We start from the raw sequence: 20563 nt of genomic DNA, 5'->3' as shown, positions 1-20563 counted from the left end.
TTTATATTTACATCTAACACAATTTCCCAACTCATATAGAAACGGGGTTTGTACATACAGCTATGAATAAAAAGTAAAAGAAACATATACACTGTGGTGGCCTCTGCGGTGTTCCACGCCATCGTCTGCTGGGGTGGGGGGAGCCAGAGACAGGAGGAGCAGACCCAACAAAGCAACCAAGAGAGCCGACTCCACTCTCTGCCGCCCACTAACTCGGCCAGTGTCCAGTCCGCATGGATGGGCGAGGATGCGTCTAAGGCAGTGGTTCTTAACCTTGTTGGAGGTACCGAACCCCACCAGTTTCATACACACATTCACCAAACCCTTCTTTAGTGAAAAAAATATTTATTTTTTATTTTTTCAAATTCAAGACAAAGTTATGTTTTTTTTTACTGGTGCACAAAATGGACCGTGCATGAACATCACCTTGTCCAAAGAACAAAACCAACACAGTGCAGGAACTCACAACAAATTACACACTTGCAAATCAGATGGAAAATTAGAGGGAACATCGTTTGGGGGTATCCATAATACTTAGACTTCCTTTTTATTGTCATTCAAATGTTAACTTTACAGTACAGATACGCTGATAGGGAGACGTTTTTATTTACACGATTGATTGATTGATTGATTGATTGAATGAAACTTGCATTAGTAGATTGCACAGTACAGTACATATTCCGTACAATTGACCACTAAATGGTAACACCCGAAGAAGTTTTTCAACTTGTTTAATTAAGTCGGGGTCCACGTTAATCAATTCATGAGTCTGGTGTGTCTTGACCGCTGCGGCAGAGGCTCTGCCGAACCCCTGAGGCCGACTCACCGAACCCCTAGGGTTCGATCGAACCCAGGTTAAGAACCACTGGTCTAAGGAGACCGAGGTGTCCGATACACGCTCATTCAGCCAAGACACTGTGAAGCTTGTCCGTCTCAGCGCCAGCTCTGCAGCACTGTCTCTTCATCCGCATCTCCTCCAGTCTCTCCAAACGGACTCTGGTGTGGCAGAGACCCAGCAGCTGGTCTCCATGGCCAAAAGGCTCCCGTTAGGCAGATCCAGAAATGTGATGGATCCCATTTCTATAGTCTTTGGTACGACTCGGCCGGGGTTTGAACTCATGGCCTACCGATCTCAAGGCGGACACTCTAACCACAAGGCCACTGGGCAGGCTTTTCCTGTAGCTTAGCAACTTTTAGACCCATGCCGCGAGGTACTTACATCAATGTTACAAGCTAGGAAAAAAAAAAAAGGATTGCCAATCCAGGCAAAAAATAAAAATACAATAACCTGGATGAATAAGAACACCCATAATTAGAGAGAAAATCCATGATGATTGGTTGATGGTCGTATGATGAGTCACAATTGGCTAAGGCGGAGGTCGGCCTAGTGGCTCTCTGGAGCTTTTTCACAACTGTATGAAAATGGAAAAATATCATTTGTGTTTTAATATGGTTTCTGTAGGGCAGCACGGTGGGCAGAGGTTAGTGCGTGTGCCTCACAATACAAAGGTCCTGGGTTCGATCCTGGCTCAGGATCTTTCTGTGTGGAGTTTGCATGTTCTCCCCGCGGTTCTCTGCGTGGGTACTCCGGCTTCCTCCCACCTTCAAAGACACGCACCTGATTGGCAACACTACACCCTTGCTCCTGATGGCTGCTGGTTAGTGCCTTGCATGGCAGCTCCCGCCATCAGTGTGTGAATGTGTGTGTGAATGGGTGAATGTGGAAATACTGTCAAAGCGCTTCGAGTACCTTGAAGGTAGAAAAGCGCTATACAAGTATAACCCATTTATCATTTATTTATAACACTAAATTGGCCCTAGTGTGTGAATGTGAGTGTGAATGTTGTCTGTCTATCTGTGCTGGCTCTGTGATGAGGTGGCGACTTGTCCAGGGTGTACCCCGCCTTCCGCCTGAGTGTAGTTCAGATAGGCTCCAGCGCCCCCTTGACCCCGATAGGGACAAGGGGTAGAAAATGGATGGATGGATGGTTTCTGTAGGACAAACATGACACAAACCTTCCTAATTGTTATAAATCCCACTGTTTATGTTAAACATGCTTCACAGTCTGCACCAGCGCTGTTTTGTCCTATTTTCGGCGGTTCTTGAACTCACCATAGTTTGTTTACATGTACAACTTTCTCCGACGTTGGCACAGAAAGATGTGTTTTATGCCACACTTTCTTTGTCTCATTTTGTCCACCAAAATTTTGTTGCTGTGCGTGAATGCACAAAGGTGAGCTTTGTTGATGTTATTGACTTGTGTGGAGTGCTAATCGGGCATATTTGGTCAATGCATGACTGCAAGCTAGTCGATGCTAACATGCTATTTAGGCTGGCTGTATGTACATATTGCATCATTATGCCTCGTTTGTAGGTATATTTGAGCTCTTTTGATATCCTTTACGTATGTCCTCTGTGTATTTAATTCATATTTGCATGTCTCATGACTAGAGATGTTCGATAATGGCTTTTTTACCGATATTCCGATATTGTCCAACTCTTAATTACCGATTCCTATGTCAACCGATACCGATATATACAGTCGTGGAATTAACACATTATTATGCCTAATTTTGTTGTAATGCCCCGCTGGATGCATTAAACAATGTAACAAGGTTTTCCAAAATAAATCAACTCAAGTTATGGAAAAAAAAATGCCAACATGGCACTGCCATATTTATTATTGAAGTCACAAAGTGCATTATGTTTTTTAACATGCCTCAAAACAGCAGCTTGGAATTTGGGACATGCATGAGGAGGTTGAGGTGGGCGTGGTTGAGGTGGTGGTGGTGGGGGGGGGGGGGGATAGGGGGTAACAGGGGGTGTATATTGTAGCGTCCCGGAAGAGTTAGTGCTGCAAGGGGTTCTGGGTATTTGTTCTGTTGTGTTTATGTTGTGTTACGGTGCGGATGTTCTCCCGAAGTGTGTTTGTCATTCTTGTTTGGTGTGGGTTCACAGTGTGGCGCATATTTGTAACAGTGTTAAAGTTGTTTATACGGCCACCCTCAGTGTGACCTGTATGGCTGTTGACCAAGTATGCCTTGCATTCACTCGTGTGTGTGAAAAGCCGTAGGTATTATGTGATTGGACTGGCACGTAAAGGCAGTGCCTTTAAGGTTCATTTGCGCTCTGTACTTCTCCCTACGTCCGTGTACGTACAGCGACGTTTTAAAAAGTTATACATTTTACTTTTTGATACCGATAATATCCGAACCGATACCGATAATTTCCGATATTACATTTTAAAGCATTTATCGGCCGATAATATCGGGCTGCCGATATTATCGGACGATAAATGCATCTCTACTCATTACACATTATCTGTATGTAATATTGGCTGCATTTCTGATAGTTGTTTGTGTGCCATGTTGTTCCAGACCACAGCAAACATTTCCCAGCTTGCAAAGATTGTAATAAATCCATTAGAAGAAGACAGCCTGCCGGTTTTTTTTAACTTGGACACACACATTTGGCCATTCTAAGCCAGTAATTTCCAGGAGTTATCTCACTCTCTGAGAAACATCTGTTTTATGAATGTTTTCCAATGTTGTAAAAATGTTTACATTAAATATTAAAATTTCAACATTTCTGTAGCAAAGATTTGCATCAGCCTGAGACACAGTCATTTTGATAGTAGGCTATTATAGCTGATATAGACACTCACATAATGTGTTGTCTTCATTATAACACTTATATAAGGCTTTCAATTTTTTTGCGGCTCCAGACAGATCTTTTTCTATTATTTTTGGTCTAATATGGCTCTTTCAACTTTTTAGGTTGCCGAGCCCTGGGCTTAGGTTACGGCGAAACGTTACAAACTGGCCAATCAGAGGCAAGAAAAAACACATCGTCGAAACTAGTAAGCGAAGTCATAATAGACACGCACTCATGTCACATGACGACGAGGGAGTCGTAAATGGAAGGACACTTCAAGCTGACGACTCGAAAAAAAGAAATGAATGAGGAATTCTCTCCCGCAGATGAGATTTTTCCCTTTCGTGATGAAGATGAAGTCCAGGAAACCCACAATAATGCGTATCCTTGGCTATATTTAGACAAGTGTATGCGTCATGAACGCATAAAACCTCAGTTTTAAATAGTTTACTCTGTAAACCAAAAACATAACTGCTCTCTTCATTTAAAGATGTCTAACACAAATTTAGGAACACATTAAGGTGAGTTGATGTCAGTAAACGTTTTACTGCACATAACCATTACCAACTGTTCCCAAATAACACACAAGTCTTTGTTTTTTTTGGTGAAGATATAGATAGATGCTGTTTTTTTTTACTGTAGGTAAAGAAAATTAATAACAGTGTATGGGTGAGCCAAAGAAAAGGTAAACTTAATAAATACATACAGTGGGGTGTAGAGGTAGTTCTCGGGTGTCTCCAGCTAAATGGCAGATAGTTAAAAGTAATTGACCCCTTTTGGGTCCATTTGTACACTCTCCGTCACACTAACATTGATATTAGATAGGTGGGCCCTTAGAAATGTTGTTTTAAATGTAGCTTTGATGTAGCAAACTACTTTTGCCGTGTAGCTTGTAGTGTAGCTTGTTACAATTCTCCAGGGATAGCTTCACTTGTAGTTTAACTACATTTAATCGAGAGTAACTTGCAGCTTAGCTTAATATATTTTTCAAGTAGCTTGCCCATCACTGTGTATATGTACTGTAAACTGCAGTGTTTCTTAACCATAGGGCCAGGGTCCGTTGTTGGGCCGCGAGCACCCCCTAGAGGGCCGCCAAAAATATCTGTTTCTGAGCTACAGTACGTATGGGCCGCAGCGTTACAGAGTTGTAATACACTTCTCCACCACTTGTGGCAGTAATGACAACCGCAAACAGAAGAAGTCTGGCGCTAAGGTCGTAAAGAAGTTTCTTAAGCGCAAAAATTATGACTATAAAGTGGTGATGATGTATTGTAATTAGCACTTTAATGACAGTTTAGTTAAGAAACATCCACTCGTCCATTTTCTACCGCTTGTCCCTTTCGGGGTCGTGGGGGTGCTGGAGCCTATCCCAGCTGTATTCAGGCTGGGGAAGTCGCCACCTCATCACAGGGCCAACACAGATAGACAGACAACATTCACACTCACATTCACACACTCGGGACAATTTAGTGTTGCCAATCAACCTATCCCCAGGTGCATGTCTTTGGAGGTGGGAGGAAGCCGGAGTACCCACGCAGTCATGGGGAGAACATGCAAACTCCACACAGAAAGACCAGGGATCGAACCCAGGACATTTTTATTGTGAGGCACACGCACTAAACACTGTCCCGTGCTACCGTTAAGAAACATATCCATTATTATTTTGTATTATTTGTTTAGTTCGAATTTATTTTAGCACAGTGTAATCGTATGTATGTTTGTCTTAGTCCCTTCTTCTGCAGTATATTTGGTTAATATTTATTTTTATTATCAGCCATGACCTAAGTCTTGATAATAATATTTGTGATTAGCACATGCTTTTTAATATCATTTCACAATGTTTATTCTATATATATATATATATATTAGATATAACTATTTAATACCATTAAAATTAAGAGTAAAATGACTAATTCAGTGTTAATATTTGAGTGGGCCGCGGGGGCCTCTCTGGTGGAAAGGTTGGGCACAAGGTCAACAAGTTTAAGAAGATGGCTGCAGAATTACTTTATGACAATTTTATATCTATCCTAAAAAAATGTTTTATTTAAATGGGCAATACTATATGCTCTATTTCATTACATTAGATCAGTGGTTCTTAACTTGGGTTCGATTGAACCCTAGGGCTTCGGTGAGTTGGCCTCAGGGGTTCGGCGGAGGTCAAGACACACCCGACTCATCGTGTACATAAAAACTTCTCCCTATCGGCGTATTATGAATACCCCCAAACAATGTTGCCTCTAATTTTCCATCTGATTTGCATGTGTGTAATTAGTTGTGACTTCCTGCACTGTGTTGGTTTTGTTCTTTGAACAAGGTGATGTTCATGCACAGTTCATTTTGTGCACCAGTAAAAAAAACATAACTTTGTCTTGAATTTGAAAATAAAAAATAAAAAATGTTTTCCCTAAAGAAGGGTTCGGTGAATGCACGTATGAAACTGGTGGGGTTCGGTACCTCCAACAAGGTTAACAACCACTGAATTAGATGTATACTGTTGCGTTTGACCAGATGTTCCTCCAAGTGGGATGTAAAACGCTGGTCAGTCCCAAGTTCCTTAATGACATATCAACTGAACTCAAACGTACCACCAAGCACAGAATAGGTATTTTGTAATTTTATTGTCAAAGCTTTGGCAATAATGAGACCAGCCTCGAACAACACATACAAATGCGCAGCCCAAGTTGATCTGGCCTTCCACAGGCCAAAAGCAACTCTTTTCACACAAAGAAAGCCCGCCTTTCCCCTCCCCCCAACACTGATAAGAAGAGAGACTTGGGGGTTGTGTTCACATTCCTGATGGTTTACGACCCTATCTAACCAGGCAATCTGAAGACAAAGAGAAACTAGTATACAGAGTAAAATTAAGGAAAGAAATGAGCTGATTCAAACATGATTATGAATAAAGAAATAGCTCTTAAACATATGCATTATCTACAATCCCCCTTCAGATCTTATCCAAAAGATCTCTCCTACGAGAGCAACACCTCTAAAGCACGCCCCACATTAAAGTAGGTGCTGTAGTTTTTTTTTTCTTTGAGCAAGCTAGCAATAAAACAACAGCATATTTACATGGATGACAGATGGAGGGAGTCCACGTCAATGTCGTCATGGTCAGGGAAGGAAATCAACAATTCTCGAAAGTCTCCATTTTGCTTGACCCCCTTCAAAGACATAACGAGCCCAGAAACAGGGTGGGGTTGACCTTCTACAGCTCTAACAATGATGCGGGTGCATAGAGACTTAGCACAAGGGGCGATAAAGCAACCGCAAGAGGCTATAATGGCCAAGAAAACTCCAATGGAGACCAGGACAGACTTAATTAGGTCAGTCCACCTGCCAAATGTGCTTTGGAGCCAATCTTTAAAGGGGTCAGAGACCCCTGAAACTTCAGTAAGTTCCTTAGACAGGGCCTGGAGGCCCTCTAAGGCCCTCTGAACTGAGCCATCTGGTGCAGTGTTGTTAGGAATGAAGGTACAGCATTGGTCACCAAACATTGCACACACGCCTTCTTCCTTGGCTAGGATGCGGTCAAGGGCTATGCGGTTCTGGATGGCCATGAGAGAGGTCGGGGCAAGTTGTTCAGCAAGTCCCTCAACGGCGTCACGAGTCAGGTTGGTCAGTCTCAACAGATTATAAAAAACATAGTTAATGCGTTCAACATTTTTAGTAGCAGTCACAGGGAAAATAGCACCAATGATAGGAAGGTTCTCGAAACCTGCACAGGATTCACACCACAATTTGTGTTGTGAGGGGACCCCTCTTGGTTGTCCAATTGCATCAAAGTAAACACCATCAGGGTTTCTCATCAGATCAAAGGAGCCCTTTACACTCCTTCGAGATAAAACATGGCGGCGTCGGCGAGAAGTTAGAGAGGCCGCTGAGACAGGAGTTACAAGGGGAGTTAATTTGGTACCCACTAGGGTGAGTGGGGTCACCAGTCTAACCATAGCACAAAGCCCTACGGATGACTTTGGGATTCTAATGTACAATCTGTGCTCCCCACAATACCAGAATAAGTCAGCTCGTGCCCAAGGGCCTATCCTTGAGCCATCTATCAGTGTGGTGCACCAGGAAGGGTTAATATCACCCAATTTGTTGGGGGACGAAGAGGGTCCTTTGAATTGAAAACACGTGTAATTCAGCTTTTGGGCCACAAATGGAAGAAGTCGGGTGGAATTGTCAACAGAAGGGTACACACTAGCCAACAAATCGCACCCTGGTGGCGTGGGTTCAGAGAACAAGGAAATAAGACAGTTTGAGCCATTTATGTCAGTCAACTTAAAAGGAGCGGGGTAAGTGTGGGGAAAAGGACGTCCAGCGGAACAAGCAACACAGTCACCCAGGTTTTGGCATCCACCTGAGCCACAGGTTTACCTGTACCCGCTCCTAAGGTCAAAGTTACCAGGCCTTCGGTGGTGATGTCATTAGCACGCACAGATGTGAGAGCCTTTGAAACACCACCAAGGTGGGGTGGTACTTTAGGTGCTACAGAGGGTGTAGAGGTAGTTAACGCCCTCTCAAGGACATTAATTTTAATAATTAGAGTCTGTATCAGTCAGGTCAACCCCCAAAACAACATAAAAGGGACGATGGGCACCACTTACCATAGTATGTTGTCTGCATCCGACACCAATGGTTCAGGGTTGAGTCGTAACAAATATAGAGGTTATTACCACGGTAATAGCTATTGTGTCCCCCGTAATTAATCACACTGCATAGGTCAAAAAATAAGTCTTGCTATCCCCTTTGACCCAGTCTATTTAAAGTCCGCTGTTTGTTCTTAGACACTTGTCAGTCACTGTCGTCAGGAAGGAAGAACTGAGACACAAAAACAGTAGAACACGCCCAAGCACCAGTCCGTCAGGGAACACTACCCGGTGTGACATCCTGCTTTTCGTCTATCAAAATCAGAGTAATTCAGGTAACGAAACGGGGATAAACATCAAACTTTTCACTTAATATAACGACACAGATAGTTATGCTGAAAACAAGCAAGAGAAATTGGATAACTTCGAGTATAAAGGCTGGTCTCAAATAAGGATATACAATATAGAAGTTAAAAAGAGTAATATAGGTAGAAAATCTCTCTCTCAGCGTCGTCTTCTGGGCTGTAGGATTATGTGTGTGTAATTAAAGCCTCGCTCTTCTATGACACTAAAAATGAGTCGTTTTCTGCTCCCGTTCTTCTTCAGCTGCCTCAGGCTCAAAAGGCGCTGCTGGGGGTCGAGTGGGGCAGATGTAGTGGCGATGTCAGCAATGACATCCGCTGGTAATCTGTCAGGTTCTTCAGCAGGAGTGTAGAGGGAGAGGTGGTACCAGGTGTCCCCTTTTCCAGCTAGTCGAAGGGCGTGAGACGTCCGTTCCACGACCTTGAAGGGACCAGTCCACCTGGGCTCCGTCCACTTGCGTTTGATGACCTTGATCTTGACCCTCTCAGCGGCCGGAAGGGAATCTGGAGTGGCGGGCTGTCATCCTCGTATCTGTACAGAAGAACTGGCACACAAATTCTGCATTTTTTGTGTAAAATACCATTTTGGTTTTACGCTGAGTCCTCCTTCCATGGCGGCTGCTGGTCCTGTGAATGGCTGACCTGTATGCAGCTCATAGGGTGAAAAAACTCAAAGGGCGGTAAAACAGTTTTATTCACGGACCTTCGAATGATCATTAACGCTAATTGCAACATGTCAATCCAATTAAATTTGGTCTGTGCACAGATTTTAGCCAATTAGTTTTTAATGTTCTGGTCCATCCTTTCAACCTTACCTTGGGACTCAGGATGGTACCCCAAACCTGTGTTCTAGTCCGAAAGCCTTTTCGACCAAGGCTAAGTGAGGTTTTTTTTTTTTTAAATGGTTGCCGTTGTCTGACCTAATCTTTTTGGGGAAACCATGTCGGGGTACTAGGTCATTCACAAGTCATTTAATTACTGATGTTGCATCCTCTTTTGAGGCTGTTGTTGCTTCCGGCCAACCACTGTGATTGTCAACACAAGTCAGTACGTACCTTTTCCCTTGTACCGTATTGATCATATCAGTGAAATCAAAGACTATACATGGTTCACCCTCACCTCCTCCATATTCTAAATTTGATCTACTAAACTACTATCGATGTGTAAAATCGTTATTTTCAAATTAAAATTAGTTATAACTTCTTACCCACGGTAAAAACGTTAACACTATGGAATGTGTCAGAGTCGGATGATTGTCGATTTTGTTCCAAGGAGTCTGTATCCACCCTCACTCACCCCCTTCTGTTTCTGAAAAAAGGACTGTGTTAGTCATACTATCACTTTCAGAAACATCTAAGAAAAAGGTCAGCTAATAGTCAAGTAGCGGAGGACAGGTCATGTTTGAGGTCAATGATTGTCTCTTTAGCCTCTATGGTCCACTGGGGGGTGTTGTTAGGGTAGGGGACCCCTTAGCAATATCACAATTAACTCAAACTCAACTAAACCCTAGCTTTTATGTAACTTATTCAATATGGTGAAAGTAACAAATATGCTTATATTTATATTGTCACCAATACTAGAAAAATACTACCCTTGTGGCGAATGCTTTAGCAATAGTATTTTGAAATTTTACCACACCTGGTGGCCCCAATAATTCATTAAGTCAAGCTCATGTTGTAGAAAGTTGAATGATGCGGACACGTTTGTTACTGAATACTTTCTATCAGACTTCTGCCATGGCAACTTTGTGTAGCTGCTAGCTCCTCGTAGCCTACAGGTGTCTAAAGTGCAGCCCATAGTTATGTGTTTAACATAACCATGGGCTAAACCTAAACAATTGAAAATGTGGTATTTGGGTGTCGGTGTAATGTTTGGCAGCTACGCCGTGTCTTATCATTGCACCTAAGTTCTTTGGTTTTGTAGGCGAGACAGAGAGCAAGTGAACAATGTGGGACACAATTGTGTCCATCTTATACCATGTTAGTTGTTTCAAAGATAGGTCAACATGAGCAACCACACCTTGAGTTCCAACATATATAAATATACAAAGGAGTCAAAGGTCTCCTGGTATGAGTGTCTAACTGGTGATCATAACATATGGCGAGTCGGGTGGCAGAACACACGGAAGCATCTCAGCCAGTCAGGGTTTTCACTGTTAGAGCAGTTGGATGTCAGCCATTCCTGTTGTTTCAGGCTGTGGTAGGAGCCTTGGTAGTGGTGTCGCAGCTTGGTGGTTAAGCCGTCAGGTAACACCAGGAATGTTCCTTCTGTGCGATTTGAATGTCAGGGTACAGTCTGTAAAGGAGGTCCAGCAATCTGAACCGGAAGTGGTTTGGTGACAGGTAACCTTGTGACCCCAGCGAAGCCTTCGACCTTTAAAGAGGAAGCACACAGTTTCTTTGGTACCTCTGCATTCAGAATCGAATGGGTGGCGCCAGTGTCAATCACGAACTGATAACATTGTCGTTGACACTCATGTCCAGCAGGGGGCCAGTCTGTATCTCCTGCTGGGGCTCCTGCGGTGGGCGTCCTTTGCCACGCTTTTGTGTTCGTTTGTTGGCACTACGGAACCTTTCCCGTTCGAAAATGTTCACGACTCCAGTGACCAGGCTGGTCACAGCCGAAACAGTTTCCACCCCGGACTGGCTTTGAAGCATCGTGTTGTCCACCACCCGAGTCCAACCGTCTGGTCGCACGTCTGTTGAGGATTCTTTCCTCCACCTGTTGGAACTCAAAAGCAAGGTCACCCACTGCTGAATATATCCTAGCTGATCTTTGACCTTTTGGTTCTTTTAACCTTTTATTTTCAGCGATCTGTAAATTAAGGAGTTGCTTCCTTGCTGCTCTGTCATTAGCCTTATCATCCTCATCTTGAGGAAAGAGACTGCGCATAGCAGTAGCTATGTTTGTAACGTATGGTGTTATCGGTGAGGTCGAAGATTCAGCCATTAATCCTACTTGTTGTTCTGTATTTTTGCCATCTTGTGTGGAAACACAACGATACAAAATGCTTCTAAAGTCTCCTATTGATTTCTTCCCATTTCACTCAAACAACTAAACAAACAAACAAATAAACACACTTGCAGCTAACCACAATCAACAGCATACCATTTACGAATACCTTCATTTGTCACTTTCTCATCTTTTCTTCACTTTCGTTTTCCTTTACAAACAACATCCTGTATCCATCTTTTCTCAAACCATCCTCTTCTCCCTCAATCTTCCTTCACCTGCTCTCTTTTTCTCTCTCTCTCCTTCTCACTGGAGTAGGAGGCGGTGGCCTAGTCAAAGTCTGGGCGGGTCGTTTGAATTGTCTTGCGCATGCGCGGCAGGCAAAACACCAATCAGTCTAGTCTGTCCTATTTGTCTCATTAATCATCGGTTCTTTTGCTGCATTTCGTTTTTCCACGTAATCCCCGTTTACTTTTATCATACGCTAAACTCTTAAATTCTCGAGCACCAACCCTGCTCTTTTTTTCTCTTGACCATTTTCACCAGCGCACACACACACACATGCACGTGTAAGCACTCACGCACACACAAGCAAGTGCCTACAGCCCTACGCACACACACCCACGCACACGTAAGCACTCTCTCTGCGTTTCACTTTACCATAAAACTTCCAGTTACTTTTTTATTTTATTTTTTTATTTTACCAGACGTTTGAGTTCACAACTTTTCGAGTATTGTAAACTCCCTCTTAACCCTTTCAAGGAACGTTCTCTTTTTTTCTTTTTAAACTCTACTTGCTAATTTTATTGTCGACAACCGTCCATTCAATTGATCATTACACAGTAATGATTCATCACATTCCTCCCCGACCGCCATCACATTCCTGTCTGTCACACTCAGTGGCCATTGTGTCTATTTTTTTCAGAAGGGCCTCGAACCCCTGAAGGCCTTTAACCCACAAACCATACGGCGGCCTTTAACCCCGTAATTTTTCGTACAATACGCAGCTAGAGCCTCTAACTCTAACCCGTGCAATTTATCGTGCAATATGCAGGCCTCTAACCTCCATATCATACGAGGGCCTTTAACCCGTTACTCTTTTAGGCGGCGACCAACTACCCAGGGTGAGCCACACCCAACTATTAGTTCACTCGTCAATGAAACTGCCCGTCACGGTAATCGAGACACAATGGCGTGAGTTGACCACCTATTTACAATTTTAATGCAATGGCAGGCTCGGCAAAAATGCAATCAATCTATCAAAATCACCATTCTGTGTCTGCGGTACAAAGCAGTGTTTAACTTACAGACTTCTGGGCAGACTCCTAATGCAGATTTTATCTAAAAAGAAAGGTTCTGCTTACCTTGAATTATGTTTTGGCCATGTGAGTCTGTCCAGAAGATTGCAAGAGAAGGTCCAATTGTCAGCGTGTCATCTCGGACGAAGCCCCCAAATTGTTGCGTTTGACCAGATGTTCCTCCAAGTGGGATGTAAAACGCTGGTCAGTCCCAAGTTCCTTAATGACATATCAACTGAACTCAAACGTACCACCAAGCACAGAATAGGTATTTTGTAATTTTATTGTCAAAGCTTTGGCAATAATGAGACCAGCCTCGAACAACACATACAAATGCGCAGCCCAAGTTGATCTGGCCTTCCACAGGCCAAAAGCAACTCTTTTCACACAAAGAAAGCCCGCCTTTCCCCTCCCCCCAACACTGATAAGAAGAGAGACTTGGGGGTTGTGTTCACATTCCTGATGGTTTACGACCCTATCTAACCAGGCAATCTGAAGACAAAGAGAAACTAGTATACAGAGTAAAATTAAGGAAAGAAATGAGCTGATTCAAACATGATTATGAATAAAGAAATAGCTCTTAAACATATGCATTATCTACAATACCATTCTTTTCAAGTACATATTTCATTAATACATTTTGAGTAGAGGTGTAACAATTTGTTTTAACAAATTGATACGATTCAGGGACAAAATTGTTTGTTTTTAAACGATTCGATTCGAAACAACTCAGTGACTTAAAGTTTATTTAGTAGCTTTTTAGCAGAAAAATTCAACCAGTGTGCCTGTGAAATAAATACTGGACACTGCAGGTGAGGTTTCCTGTGTTGCTGTTAGTTCTTGTAAAGGAATTAGATATAAATGAATTATGACACAATCAAGCAAGTCAACAACAATGCAGTCACATCTTATTTGAATAAAGTGCAACCAACTATTTAAATTGAATTAACAGGAGGAAACACTTTCTGCTCACATTTTCAACATTCAATAAAAGTACAGTAACCAACATTTTAACAGTAGATTTACCTGCCACTTTTGCTGTTGTTTTTGCAACATAAAAAAATACAATATATCAAAAATCCCTTCCGTTTTCTTTCGCAACCTTTGTGGTTAAAGTTAACTTGTGGCTTTGTGACCTTAATGACACTTCTCGACCACCGTAGATATCCGCCAATTTTGTTGCAGACGGACTTGAATAACTTTTAACGGCCTTTTCATTAAAAGTGTTAAACTTCATATAAAATCTGCCGTTCTTAAATGTTTGCTTCAATGTTTTCTTTTTTCTAGTAGCAAAAAATGTATATATTGCCTTTTAAATTGATGTTAGATCGATAACTATATTCCGGAAGGCCAATTTGCCGAGCGCAAATCAATATACCTATAATCGTTGTATCTCTATATTGCCCTAATTTTTAATTAATGTAAAGATTTGTACTGTGGATCGGAAGTGCAAAACTCTTTAACGTTTCATGAAACATATTACAATTTCCGTGAATAAATTATCAAAAACTGAAAAAAACTTACAATTTCATAAACCTTAAAAGGAATGTCCCAAATCAAAGATTGACAGCTAAATCAAGCAATCATTTTGTCCACATCCGCGGAGTCTTCACTTCCTCATTCGACACTCTACAGACATGGACAAAAAGATTGTCTGATTTACCTGTCAATCTGTAATTTGGGACATTCCCTTTAAGGTTTATGAAATTTTAATTTGTTTTGCCTATTGTTTTATTTAATTTTATTTATTTATTTATTTGACAGGGACAGTACAATTAAACATTGCTAGATGAGGTCACCTACCTAGGTTCCATTCTAGAGGCTAACCTTTCCTGTGATAAAATGGCAACCAAGGTAATCAAAAAGGTTAACCAACGAACGAGATTTCTCTACAGAATTTCCTCTCTGGTCAACAAAAGCACCTTGAGGATTCTGGCGGGAACTCTCGTTCAACCCTTTTTCGATTACGCATGCACCTCCTGGTACCCTAGCACCTCCAAAACCCTCAAATCTAAACTCCAAACATCTCAGAACAAGCTAGTCAGGTTACTTCTAGACCTCCACCCCAGATCCCACTTCACTCCTACCCACTTCTCTGAAGTGGGCTGGCTCAAGGTGGAGGACAGAGTTAAACAACTTGCACTGAGCCTAGTCTATAAAATCCGCTACACCTCCCTGATACCGAAGTACATGTCAAACTACTTCCTTAACGTAAATGACCGCCATAACCACAACACCAGGGGGTGCTCCACTAACCACGTTAAACCCAGATTCCGAACTAACAAAGGTCTTAACTCATTCTCTTTCTATGCCACATCAATGTGGAATGCGCTCCCAACAGGTATAAAAGAAAGGGCATCTCTATCCTCCTTCAAAACCGCAATAAAAGTTCACCTCCAGGCAGCTACAACCCTAAACTAACACCCTCCCCGGATTGCTAATAATCAAATGTAAACAATCAAATGCAGATACTTTTTCTTTTTCTTATGCCTTCTGATCTCTCTCTCTCTCTCTCTCTCTATGTCCACTACTTGATGTCCATACCCCCCCTCCCCACCCCCCCCCCCCTCCCTCCACACCCCCGATTGTAAATAATGTAAATAATTCAATGTGATTATCTTGTGTGATGACTGTATTATGATGATAGTATATATGATAGTATATATCTGTATCATGAATCAATTTAAGTGGACCCCGACTTAAACAAGTTGAAAAACTTATTCGGGTGTTACCATTTAGTGGTCAATTGTACGGAATATGTACTTCACTGTGCAACCTACTAATAAAAGTCTCAATCAATCAATCAATCAATACCCATAGGTAACTGATGTCAAAGTAGATAAGACTTGTAGCCACAGGCTAATTTACAACCCTCGTCCCTGGTTAGGCTTTTAAAGAAAAGTTGAGAAAAGTGAAAAACACATACAAAAAGATTAAGACAAGTACACAATAAAAATACATAATAAATAATTGGCCCCATTTGTGCATACTACACCCAGTTCTAGTGCTCATACTTCTGATTTTCCTTGAAGGCCTACTGAAACCCACTACTACCGACCACGCAGTCTGATAGTTTATATATCAATGATGAAATCTTAACATTGCAACACATGCCAATACGGCCGGGTTAACTTATAAAGTGCCATTTTAAATTTCCCGCTAAACTTCCTATTGAAAACGTCTATGTATGATGACGTATGCGCGTGACGTCAATCGTTGAAACGGAAGTATTCGGACACCATTGAATCCAATACAAAAAGCTCTGTTTTCATCTCAAAATTCCACAGTATTCTGGACATCTGTGTTGGTGAATCTTTTACAATTTGGTTAATGAACAATGAAGACTGCAAAGAAGAAAGTTGTAGGTGGGATCGGTGTATTAGCGGCTGGCTGCAGCAACACAAGCAAGAGGACTTTGACTTGGATAGCAGACGCGCTAGCCGACGCTAGCCGCCGACCGCACGGATGATCGGGTGAAGTCCTTCGTCGCACCGTCGATTGCTGGAACGCAGGTGAGCACGGGTGTTGATGAGCAAATGAGGGCTGGCGTAGGTGGATAGCTAATGTTTTTAGCATAGCTCTGTGAGGTCCCGTTGCTAAGTTAGCTTCAATGGCGTCGTTAGCAACAGCATTGTTAAGCTTCGCCAAGCTGGAAAGCATTAACCGTGTAGTTACATGTACATGGTTTAATAGTATTGTTGATTTTCTGTCTATCCTTCCAGTCAGGGGATTATTTCTTTTGTTTCTATATGCAGTTAAGCCCGATGCTATCACGTTAGCTCCGTAGCTAAAGTTTTTCGCCGATGTATTGTCGTGGAGATAAAAGTCACTGTGAATGTCTATTTGGCGTTCTCGACTCTCATTTTCAAGAGGATATAGTATCCGAGGTGGTTTAAAATACAAATCCGTGATCCACAGTAGAAAAGGGAGAGAGTGTGGAATCCAATGAGCCAGCTTGTACCTAAGTTACGGTCAGAGCGAAAAAAGATGCGTCCTGCACTGCACTCTAGTCCTTCACTCTCACGTTCCTCATCCACGAATCTTTCATCCTGGCTCAAATTAATGGGGTAATCGTCGCTTTCTCTGTCCGAATCGCTCTCGCTGCTGGTGTAAACAATGGGGAAATGTGAGGAGGCTTTCAACCTGTGACGTCACGCTACTTCCGGTACAGGCAAGGCTTTTTTTTATCAGCGACCAAAAGTTGCGAACTTTATCGTCGATGTTCTCTACTAAATCCTTTCAGCAAAAATATGGCAATATCGCGAAATGATCAAGTATGACACATAGAATGGATCTGCTATCCCCGTTTAAATTAAAAAAATTCATTTCAGTAGGCCTTTAAGCCACTTTTGAAGTTTTGTGGAGAAAATATGTTCTATTTTATTGCATTTAGCAGAAAATAAGCCTTTTTAAGTTGTGCAAAATTTGCAGAATTTACAAATTAATAATATACTTAAAATATTCCGCATCATCATCTTCAGTAATCTCTTTTAGAACTGTTTGCATGAACATATTCTTTGGAAATTACTTTTTGCAGGCCTGGCTCGAGACCTTCAGACCAAGCTGCACGGTCAGCACCTGGCCCAGTCTGTGGTTTTGAAAGCTATCCAGGGTTTCATCAACAACCCGGAGTCCAACAAGCCCCTGACACTCTCCTTCCATGGCTGGTCCGGTACCGGAAAGAATTTTGTCGCCAGAGTTATTGCAGATAACCTTTATCGTGACGGGGTGAAGAGCGAGTGTGTGCGCCTTTTCATCGCCCCGTTCCACTTCCCACACGCGAGACTGGTGGACATGTACAAGGTATACACAAGCATATTGGCTCTAATGTGAGGCCTCAGTGCCAGGAACATTCTGGTGTATGCCCAAATAGGGCCATGGTTTACTAAGATCCAAACACCATACGCTAAACAGCATGTGCAATCTATAAATTAGCATGTACAATTAGTGGGCGTGTTGTGTGTGATTTACTAACACTGCGTGTCCAATTAAAAAGTGGTGCAGATTGCCTTATTAAGGATTTTGTGTGTATTATATGGGGCATCAGCATGGAGACACTCATTTACTGCACATTCAAGTTATCGTGCTCCTACCTGTGGTGTTTTGCTATGTTTTCAAAGAAGCTGAAGCCATGTAGCACTTTTATTGGGCATTTGGAAGCAGTCCTGCATCCACAACAGGGGTGTCAAACTCATTTTCGTTGAGGGCCACGTCGCAGTTATGGCTGCTTTCAGAGGGCCGATTTTTAAAATGAATTTACATTATGCTTGCGGGTTATAACCTGTGATTAATCATGATTATTCAAAATGCATATGCATTTGAATATTAGATTTGTTTTATGTATAACTTGCTTAAAAATCATAAATAAAGGTGACAAGCAGATATTTAACTATTTGTTTTTATCTCACAAAAATTGTTTTGCAATACAGTATATAATAATATAATTGGCATGTGTATATATATTAAATATTAAAGTTCAAAGTTTAAAATATGCATTTTTTTTCTGTCAAATTTAGTAATTTAGTTAAAAAAAAAAAAAGGTATTTTATTGAAACCTATTTTTTCGAGGCTTTCATAGGCCAGAGAAAATGATGTGGCAGGCTAGAAATGGCCCCCGGGCCTTGAGTTTGACACCTGTGGTCTACAATCACACTACTTTATTTTGTTCTTTTTACTGCTGAGAGGTTGCGCTTACGCAAAAAAAAATGTTTTGTATAAAAAAAAATTTTATAATATATATTCTATGTGAAAAAAACAAACATTATTAAAAAATATACTATTGGACACCAAAACGCATCAATTGAATTTGATTTAATCAGCCCCTTGAGTCCTCTAGCAGCTATAAAATTATAAAATGTGTTCCTGAATAGATGATATGTCTAATATGCTTTTATTTCTGACGATCTAAAATGTCGACACACACACGTAGGACGGAGGATTCTCGTCTGTCCATCGTCTGTAATAGTCCTCGCAAAATGGTGATGAGTGTTGATAATTATATTTACATTTTCCCCTCCCAGTATTGTGGACGTTTTGATGATCAGCATATACTGTATTTTGCATATTAATGAAGATAGAGAAGCTACTGTAAATAGATTTATTCTGCTCACTTAAAGAGGTACTGCACTTTTTGTGGGATTTTGCCTATCATTCACAATACTTATGTAAGACAAGAACACATATTTTTGTCTTTTTTTAAAGGCCTACTGAAATGAATTTTTTAAATTTAAATGGGGATAGCAGATCCATTCTATGTGTCATACTTGATCATTTTGCGATATTGCCATATTTTTGCTGAAAGGATTTAGGAGAGAACAACGACGATAAAGGTCGCAACTTTTGGTCGCTGATAAAAAAAAGCCTTGCCTATACGTCACCGGAGGAAGGACTCCTCACATTTCCCCATTGTTTACAATGCAGCGAGAGAGATTCGGACGGAGAAAGCGACGATTACCCCATTAATTTGAGCGAGGATGAAAGATTCGTGGATGAGGAAAGTGAGAGTGAAGGACTACAGTGCAGTGCAGGACGTATCTTTTTTTGCTCTGACCGTAACTTAGGTACAAGGGTTCATTGGATTCCACACTTTCTCCTTTTTCTATTGTGGATCACGGATTTGTATTTTAAACCACCTCGGATACTATATCCTCTTGAAAATGAGAGTCGAGAACGCGAAATGGACATTCACAGTGACTTTTATCTCCACGACAATACATCGGCGGAGCTCTTTAGCTACTGAGCTAACGTGATAGCATCGGGCTCAAATGCAGATAGAAACAAAATAAATAAATCCCTGACTGCAAGGATAGACAGAAGATCAACAATACTATTAAACCATGGACATCTAACTACACGGTTAATAATTCCCAGCTTGGTGAAGCTTAACAATGCTGTTGCTAACGACGCCATTGAAGCTAACTTAGCAACGGGACCTCACAGAGCTATGATAAAAACATTAGCGCTCCACCTACGCCAGCCCTCATCTGCTCATCAACACCCGTGCTCACCTGCGTTCCCGCGATCGACGGAAGGACGAAAGACTTCACCCGATCATCCGTGCGGTCGGCGGCTAGCGTCGGCTAGCGCGTCTGCTATCCAAGTCAAAGTCCTCCTGGTTGTGTTGCTACAGCCAGCCGCTAATACACCGATCCTACCTACAACTTTCTTCTTTGCAGTCTTCATTGTTCATTAAACAAATTGCAAAAGATCCACCAACACAGATGTCCAGAATACTGTGGAATTTTGAGATGAAAACAGAGCTTTTTAGTATTGCATTCAATGGGGTACCAATACTTCCGTTTCAACGATTGACGTCACGCGCATACGTCATCATATATAGACGTTTTCAACCGGAAGTTTAGCGGGAAATTTAAAATTGCACTTTATAAGTTAACCCGGCCGTATTGCATGTGTTGTAATGTTAAGATTTCATCATTGATTTATAAACTATCAGACTGCGTGGTCGGTAGTAGTGGGGTTCAGTAGGCCTTTAATGCATTCTAAATAGTAAATAAATGCGATCAAAAGGCTGCTTACAATGGAGCCTATGGGAGTCGCTCTATTCTGCCAACAAAGCCCTTAAAAACGTCCAAACACCTCAATTAAGATTGTATATACACGTTGTAAGTATATATGTAATGTAGTAACAGGCACATTTATAATAACATTCAATATTTACGCATTTTAAGCATACGCGGTGCATTCATT

General features: G+C 41.7%; 1 protein-coding gene across 1 annotated transcript in view; it reads left to right on the top strand.

Annotated features, from left to right (window-relative positions):
- tor3a (torsin family 3, member A) overlaps positions 1 to 20563 on the top strand; it is a 32694-nt gene that overhangs the window by 2567 nt on the left and 9564 nt on the right. Inside the window, exon 3 of the mRNA XM_062038366.1 lies at positions 17394 to 17659. Within this exon, the coding sequence (XP_061894350.1) occupies positions 17394 to 17659 (266 nt within the window). The remainder of the gene's footprint in view (positions 1 to 17393; positions 17660 to 20563) is intronic.

Source organism: Entelurus aequoreus, linkage group LG27, assembly GCF_033978785.1.
Source record: "Entelurus aequoreus isolate RoL-2023_Sb linkage group LG27, RoL_Eaeq_v1.1, whole genome shotgun sequence".
In the NCBI taxonomy this organism is placed as follows: Eukaryota; Metazoa; Chordata; class Actinopteri; order Syngnathiformes; family Syngnathidae; genus Entelurus; species Entelurus aequoreus.
Note: the sequence above shows the minus strand (reverse complement) of the source record. Positions and strands in the feature narration are given on the sequence as shown.